The sequence below is a fragment of the Manihot esculenta genome, chromosome 12 (genome assembly GCF_001659605.2).
Source record: "Manihot esculenta cultivar AM560-2 chromosome 12, M.esculenta_v8, whole genome shotgun sequence".
Taxonomy (NCBI): Eukaryota; Viridiplantae; Streptophyta; class Magnoliopsida; order Malpighiales; family Euphorbiaceae; genus Manihot; species Manihot esculenta.
This window is the reverse complement of record NC_035172.2, coordinates 36,675,385-36,683,242: the sequence shown is the minus strand read 5'-3', so window position 1 is coordinate 36,683,242 and position 7,858 is coordinate 36,675,385. Positions and strand designations below refer to the sequence as shown.

At 35.2% G+C, this 7,858-nt stretch overlaps 2 protein-coding genes across 2 annotated transcripts; one reads left to right on the top strand and one right to left on the bottom strand.

The window, feature by feature from the left end:
- The first annotated feature begins 261 nt into the window (after positions 1-261).
- Positions 262-4,133, top strand: LOC110628137 (lipase-like PAD4). Its single transcript, XM_043962270.1, has 4 exons — positions 262-533; positions 642-990; positions 2,400-3,119; positions 3,220-4,133. The coding sequence occupies exons 1-4, from the start codon at positions 514-516 to the stop codon at positions 4,021-4,023; spliced, it is 1,893 nt and encodes a 630-aa protein (XP_043818205.1). The 5' UTR covers positions 262-513; the 3' UTR covers positions 4,024-4,133.
- Positions 4,134-4,293: 160 nt separating this feature from the next.
- On the bottom strand, positions 4,294-7,482 carry LOC110628138 (amino-acid permease BAT1 homolog). Its single transcript, XM_021774647.2, has 7 exons — positions 7,230-7,482; positions 6,957-7,139; positions 6,540-6,659; positions 6,222-6,413; positions 5,393-5,698; positions 5,041-5,223; positions 4,294-4,799 (listed from the first exon to the last, which is right to left on the bottom strand). Exons 1-7 carry the CDS (start codon positions 7,290-7,292, stop codon positions 4,308-4,310), a joined length of 1,539 nt encoding a protein of 512 aa, XP_021630339.1. The 5' UTR covers positions 7,293-7,482; the 3' UTR covers positions 4,294-4,307.
- Between the last annotated feature and the right edge of the window lie 376 nt (positions 7,483-7,858).

Below are 7,858 nucleotides of genomic sequence, written 5' to 3'. Positions count from 1 at the left end.
TATTTATATAAATAATTAATTTAATATAAAAAATATATTTTATAATAATATTTATAATTTTTTAAAAATTAAATATTTTTTAAAAATATTAAATGTTTTAAATAAAAATTATTAATGAAAATATTTTTTATATAAATTATTAATTAAAATATATAAATGTTTTGCCCACATTGAACGCAACCGCGTAGGCAAACAGGGGATGGCCCTCATCTGATATTTCCCTTTAAAAACAAAAATACCCATTCATTCTCAATTTCAATTTGGATACTCCATAATTGAGATAAAAGACCAGACTTGGTGGGTCCTTAAGCATCTCAACTATCTATGGATCCTAATTCCATTCCCATTCCCATTCCAATAGCCATCATTTTGATTTCTGAATAAACCCAAAACTACCAGAAAAGAAAGAAGCCACTTCTAAGAAATTTCAACACCCAAAAGCCCACTTTATTTTCGCAGCAGTAGTCATCAATCATCATTCATCATCTCTCCAAGGGAAGAAAAAGAAAAGCCATGGACAACGAAGATTCATCCTAAGTTACCCACAAAAATTTTTCTTCTTTCTATGGATCTTTCCACAGAAAGTATTGACTATTCATAGAAAAATATTTATATATCTTCAATTGTTGGTATGTGAGCAGGTTTGAGAGTAGCGAGATGCTAGCCTCTTTTCTCACATCCACACCATTGCTATCTGAGTCATGGAGGCTATGCGATCTAGCCAATACGATGCCGTCGCAAGGTTTTGTAGCAGAGCAGACCGGAAGCCTAGGTTATCTGGCCTTTTCTGGTGTTCAGCTGGTGGCAGGGCCCGACCCAACCTCCGCCAGGAATTTGGAACCGCTTCTTACTTCTACAAATGATCTTTTCTCTCCTTTGCAACATCAAATTGATGGAGAAGAAGAAGAAGGGCAGGAGCCCGTCATGGTTCACGCTGGGCTTTTGCGGGTCTTCTTATCTGTCTATAGCAACCCAAGTTTTCAAAACCAGGTCAGTTTTACCATTTCTTTATTACCAATGAGCTCATCATATTGCAGTTTTATTTATTTTATTAAAAATATAAAATTATTCTAAATATTGATTTAATTAATTGGCTAGCATGCGGTAAAATTAAACTCTATAATTAATAAATTAAATATTTTAAACTCTGACAATTTATCACATTATTTTTTGTATATAACAGCTCCAGTAGAGGACTAAACTCAAAAAATCATAAGTTTAAAAATAATTTTAGTACTATTACTGAATTAAAATTGATTAATGGTATTTTTAACACTATTTATGATAATTAAAAACAAAAACAAAGCTATTGAAATAATTATCATTTTGTCTATTACAAAAAATGATGTTTTGTATATAGTTAATAAAATTAAAAAAGTATTATATAAACATGCATTATGCAAAATAATACTATATATATATAAAATGTACAAAACATTAAAATAAAGTCTTATTATGATTAATTTACATTGTAGTTGGCCATCAAGACATTGATACATCATTGACTGGGTTCTTGCATTAAAACACGTCTCTCTCTCTCTCTTTCTTTCTTTTTTTTCTTTTTTAAAAAAAAAAAAAAATCATTAGTTTCAGAATTTTCTTTTTTCTAATTTGGTAGACCATTTTATGAAAAAAAATTTCTGACACTAGTAAAATTTATACATATAAATGGAATAAGAAAAATAAAAGATAATAAATCTTTTTCAATATTGCTAAAACACATGTTTTAATCATAATTTCATACATTTAATGTATTATTATTTTACTATTAAAAGAGAAGAGTGGCGGTCAATTTAGGTTGCGTTGGTGTTCATCTCATCCTGTGGTTGACCCGTTGTTACGCGTGGTGTGATTTGATATATTTTTCTTTCTTTTTTTTTTTTGGTCAATCTTTTTCTTATTGCCTTTTAGTTTGACCTATAATTCGAGCTTTCAGACTGATAAGATGAGATTCGTAGCTTTATTATAAAAGCAAAAATGCGTGTGGGCCCTATAATAACAATAAAAAAACTAAAAGCATCAAAGTTTGAAATCAACTACTATTACACTTTCTCAATTCACTTCAACAACCCTTTTTAATTATTTTTTGGACCTAAACTTCTCAAAGAAACTTTATTATTATTATTATTGTTAAATTATTGATTTTTTTTTTTGAAAATTAATACACAAATCACCTTCTACAAATTATTTATATAGAATTAATTAAATTATGAAATCAGATGCAAATAATTGGCCAATTGTTATTAAACTCATTTTTATACAAGGTTGAGCCTATAATAGCCAAGTACTTCATATGATATTTCATTTAAATTAATTGTGTTGTTCGTAGAAAATATCAAGTAAGGATTTGCAAATGAATTTCATGAAATGTACTCATATGTATAAGCTCTGAAATGCAGATGTTGAAAATACTGGAGAAAAGCAAGTCAATTGTGATATCAGGCCATGGCATAGGAGGAACAACTGCTGGACTCTGTGCTCTTTGGCTACTGTCTTACCTTCAATCAATCTCTTCTACCATCTCAGTGTTATGCATCACTTTTGGTTCTCCGTTGCTGGGTAATGAGTCTCTTTCCCGTGCCATTCTCCGCCAGGGATGGGCCGGCAACTTTTGCCATGTGGTGTCAAAACATGACTTGGTTCCAAGGCTACTCTTTGCTCCTCTTGCTCCCCTAACTCCTCAGCTACATTCCTTGCTTCAATTCTGGCAGTTATCGATGACTTCACCGCACTTTGCATTGCTTGCTGCCAAATTACCTGATGAAAGCAAAGCTGAAATCTTCCACACTGTATTAGCTTCCCTGAATGGTTTGACGCAAGCAGAACAAGGGAAAAAGGTAAATTGCGGCTTTTCGCCATTTGGGAACTATTTCTTCTGTTCTGAAGATGGAGCTATTTGTATTGACAATGCAACATCTATTATCAAGATGATGCACTTGCTGCTGCTGAGCAGTTCGCCAAGCTGTAGCATTGAGGATCACCTTAAGTATGGATACTATGTTCGGAAACTCACTCTGCAGGTTCTGATGAGGACGAGTTTCCCACCTAGGGAGCTTCCTGAATCAAGCTATGAAGCCGGTGTTGCACTGGCTTTGCAGTCCTCAGGAATAGCTTGCCAGGTAGGTGTTTTCTGTTATTCTTTTATAATTGACTTTATCACAAATCTAAGCTACTGTCGTTATTTTTTTATGCCATTAAGATTATGAATTGAATCTGTAGGATGAACATGTTGCTCCACCAGCCAAAGCTTGCCTGAAATTGGAAAGGCGAACAGGACGTACACCAAACCTCAACTGTGCTAATCTAGCAATTAAATTGTCTAAGATAGCACCTTATAGGGCAGAAATAGAATGGTATAAAGCATCCTGCGACCAGTCTGATGATCAAATGGGGTACTATGACTCTTTCAAGCAAAGAGGAGCCTCCAAAAGGGACTCTAAAGTCAATATGAACAGGCTCAAGCTAGCTCGTTTTTGGGATAATGTAATTAATATGCTGGAAAACAATGACCTTCCTCGTGATTTTCGCAGGCGAGCAAAGTGGGTGAATGCATCTCAATTCTATATGCTCCTTGTAGAGCCACTAGATATCGCTGAGTATTATAGAACAGGAATGCACCGTAAGAAAGGTCATTATATTGCGCATGGAAGGGAGAGGAGGTACCACATTTTTGAAAGGTGGTGGAAAGAGAGACCAATTAAAGAGGAAGAGCAGAAAACTAGAAGCAAGTTTGCAAGTTCCACGCAAGACACATGTTTTTGGGCCAGGGTGGAGGAAGCTAAAGAGTGGCTAGATAATGTGAGAGATGAGTCGGATCCAAGAAATCAGGCTCGACTATGGTCCGACCTTGATAACTTCGCAAGATGTGCAAGTGAATTAGTGGAAAGAAAGGAGGTCTCTAAGGATGTAGTAGCAAAGAATTCAAGCTATTGTCTATGGGTGAGAGATTATGAGGAATTGAAATCACAATTTGTAGGTGCACCCCAGTTTCCAAGTATTATGGATAGGGAAGTTGTTTCTTAGCTTCTCGTTTCAAGGATAATGTCGAATATCACCATTTGTAGCTTTTACACTTGGTATATACAATATTGAGCTCTGTCATCAGAGTGATGATTTTTTATCTTGCTCAAAAATTGTGTGAAGCCATTAGCCGGACAAACATTTCCTTTATAAGAGGAGTCATTCAATAGAAAGGTGAAACAATTGACAAAGAAAACAAACTATAGCACTAATTGAAAATCAGTCGAACAGCCTGAAATGGAACTTGGGGGTTCCAATGATAAATGTGTTTGAATTTGCAATTGAAGTTAAACCTTTTCATTTGGAATCTCAATATTCCTAACCGGTCCCTTGAACCATTTTCTCGCATCCAACACCCACCAGAGCATTATCAAACTCAAAACAATTCCCAAAGCCACCGGTGAATAGTTGAAATTATCCCAGGAAATTGGGTAATAAGTTGGCAAAAGAAAGACAGAACAGGTATAACAAATCCACAGAAAGGCAATGAAACAAATTGGCCTTCTTGCTTTGCCCAAATAAAATGGCCCAGGTTTGAAATTCTTCTCAGCCATTACCATTCTAGCGAAAATTGGAACTGCATAGCCACCAACCCATCCAATTGTGCATATGGAAGTTATGGCAGTGAAGACTACATTGACTTTCAAAATGGGTAGTCCTAGCAGAATGCAGACGGCTGCACAGAGCCACACCGCATTTGAGGGAACTTTGTGCTTCGGATGCACTTGTCTCCATACTGATGAAAAAGGAATTCCTTGATCTCTTGATAGAGCATACACCTGAAGCAAAACATAAATATGTTAAAGAAAATAAGTCTGCACTGACTTGGTGCAGCAAAGAGAAAATGTTGTTTTCTTTGAAACTTCTATGTTGGCAATCAAAAAGCAAATATGCTTGAATTTTGCGAAAATAGAGAGAACCTTCATTCTGAAAAGGCAGCTGCAGTAGATGCTGCTAAATAAGTCTTAAGAAGTCCAAAAGCAAGCTAATTAAGCTCCTCTTAAAATCAAATATACTTACCACTCTGGCTGCACTGGTGGTGATTGAAAGCCCACCGAAGAAGAATGAACCCCATATGACAAACAGTAAAATGATTGCTCCAGCAGAATTATGGTACCTCCCATGAAATGCATCATATAGTATTTGAGCCGGCACAAATGCTCCAGCAGTCTCATTGGTTGTATCATATAGGTAGTTGAAGTCCTGAGAAGATTGCAAGTAAAATAATAGATTTGGTATAATCCAACTGGTGCTTAGTTTTTTTTCCTTTTTGAACAGATTAAGATGGCAGTTTATACAAGTTTATTTACATAAAATTTAATTCAGTAGACTCCAAAATGACTAAATACTAAGAAGATGAGTTGAAGCATACCTGAATGCTAAAAGTAAGTGCCAAGATATATGCCCATCCAAATACTGAAATGATGCCAATGCTAGTAAGAATTGATATAGGACCATTTTTATCTGCACCTTTTGTTTCTTCTGTAAGATGAGCTGCTGCATCATATCCATATAGCGAATACTGACTTACAAGAAAAGATAGAACGACTGCATAAGGTTTGCTTGATATTCCTGTTGACTCGGGTGCCATTTCGAAATGTGTAAACACATATGAACCAGATTTTCTAGTCAGTGCCACCAGGGGGAGCATTATAACGATCACCAAACCACCAATAACCTATCATAAGAAATTGCCATCAAAATTACCACTGGAGATATTACCTATAACAAGTTCAGTTCAGCTATTTGCTTAGTCTGAGTAGTTGAAAACTAAAATAGAGATTTGATCAATAAGAAGTTGCATGATGCCCTTTATATATCAGACTTGGAACAGTTAGAACTACTATTAACATTTGATCAATAAGAATCCATATCATAAAATTTCCCCACATTTTTCTTAAGAATCAAACAAAGCATTGATGTCTATAAGTGCCTCTCCACATTGAGGATACGCCATCCAAAGTCTTCTCTAGTTAATTGATAATTTGTGAAGAATTTCAACCATAAAGCACTGCTAGATTTGATAATTGATAACTAATGCAGAATTGACCGTTACTACTAATCCAGATGAATCATCTTTCTGTTTCTCCTTTAATCGTTGACCATACAGAGAATAAATTATTTTATCCAGCTAAGTAGAGTGATTAGATAGCAACACTGCACCCATGAAAATCATAAAAGAAAGCATATAGAAGGCGTACCTGCCACCATATAGAGATTACATCAATGAAAGCAATAACTTCTAATGCGAATGTGTTGAGAACTGCCCATATAACAGTGAGGCCCATGTACATGCACAAGAAGAGCCATTTAGGAGCAAAATATCCACCATCTTTATTTGTGCCTGTGCATAGTAAGATTATACTCTGCAGTGTTTGTGAACCTGCATATGCCTTTCAGACGAATTATGCAAAGGAAAAAAAAAAAAAGAAAAGAAAATAGTGATAATCTGAATTCCATTTCAAAATAGTATCAAGTGGAATTAATCAATGCCCATTTGATTTTTGAAAGAAATCTACCTGAGTACCAATACCAGCAATGAGTCCTATAGTCTCAAGCCAAGCACAACACCATGATGCCAATGGACCCCATCTGGGGCCTGCTAAATGGGCTGCCCAGAAGTATAGAGAGCCAGTGGTCTGTTCATTTTACAACCAAGAGCAAGTTAGCCGCCTAAAGCATAGTTTTCTCAAGACATTTGTGTTGGAATTTAATCACATACCACTCACATGAAAGAAATAAAAACATAGAATAAAGAAGAGGATAGAAGAAAGAAACCCAAGTTCTCCCCAATAATTTCAGATCAATAACGTCAAGGCAAAAGAGACAACACTCTGGAGAGCGAGCTGCCTTTAATAGAAAACCCTCGGGCCTCATCAATATGGAACAATTGCTACAAGTTATGAAAAGATTGGCAAAGATCAGAGAGAACATACTGGGAAAGAGGAACAGATCTCAGCCATTGCAATACCCACAAACCAGGTGAAGAATGAAACAACAACCCAACCCCAGACAAGACTTGCAGGACCTGCATATAAAAGGCTTGAACCGTAAAGGGGAGTAATCCCAGTGAAAAGGGTCATCGTGGAAAATGATATTGCCAGAGTCTTGAACAAAGTCTACAAGCAAAAATGAAAAAGAAAACCCAACTTAGTGACACCAGATGAAACAAAATTACAAGTAAGATAAAAAGATGTATAAAGTAATACCATTTCTCTTCTGAGTTCTTGCCTGTAACCCAGCTCATTGAGGCGCTTCTCCCCGGAATCCATTGCTGAGAATTGTCAGTTGAAGCTGGAGATGAAATCGCGCTAGTTATAAGGGGATGGTTATCTTGTCCATCAAAAAGAAGGGTTTGACTTGATGCATATTTTATTCGTAGATTTGAATGGAGGCAAGCAAGTCAAGTTATACAAGTCTGTGTTTGCTGTGGCGACGTTTGAATTATCGTTAAATGGGTTCCCTCCACGCAAACGGCTCCACTTGGTTTTCAGCAAAGTGAACGAGCTTTTTTGACTTTTAAAAGCTGCTGCTTGTCTTCACACAAATGGAAAATTGAAAATTTTTTTTTCCAATTTATTTTTATACTTTATATATAATTTTTAGTTATTGCCAAATTAAGTCTGGATCTCCACAATCATAAAAAAAAAAAATATTACATACGAAGTAAATATATTCAAATAAATTTGATTGGTTTCAGATTCTATATTTCGATTCTCGATCTCCATTTCAAAAATAAAAAATTCATGTACTTAATTATTTATAATTATAGTATTTTTTATTTGAATTAATTTATTTTTAATGTTTATATAAATAGTTAGTCTAGCTTATATTAAAT

What these genes read in the sequence shown, in the direction of transcription:
- LOC110628137 (XM_043962270.1), top strand. Translation starts at nt 514, where the DNA reads ATGGACAACGAAGATTCATC. An exon ending in ATGGACAACGAAGATTCATC is followed by an intron (nt 534 to 641) that starts CTAAGTTACCCA and finishes GTATGTGAGCAG; the next exon opens with GTTTGAGAGTAGCGAGATGC. An exon ending in CCTCAGGAATAGCTTGCCAG is followed by an intron (nt 3,120 to 3,219) that starts GTAGGTGTTTTC and finishes TTGAATCTGTAG; the next exon opens with GATGAACATGTTGCTCCACC.
- LOC110628138 (XM_021774647.2), bottom strand. Translation starts at nt 7,292, where the DNA reads ATGGATTCCGGGGAGAAGCGCCTCAATGAGCTGGGTTACAGGCAAGAA. An exon ending in AAGAACTCAGAAGAGAAATG is followed by an intron (nt 7,140 to 7,229) that starts GTATTACTTTAT and finishes TTTTGCTTGTAG; the next exon opens with ACTTTGTTCAAGACTCTGGC. An exon ending in TTGCTGGTATTGGTACTCAG is followed by an intron (nt 6,414 to 6,539) that starts GTAGATTTCTTT and finishes TTCGTCTGAAAG; the next exon opens with GCATATGCAGGTTCACAAAC.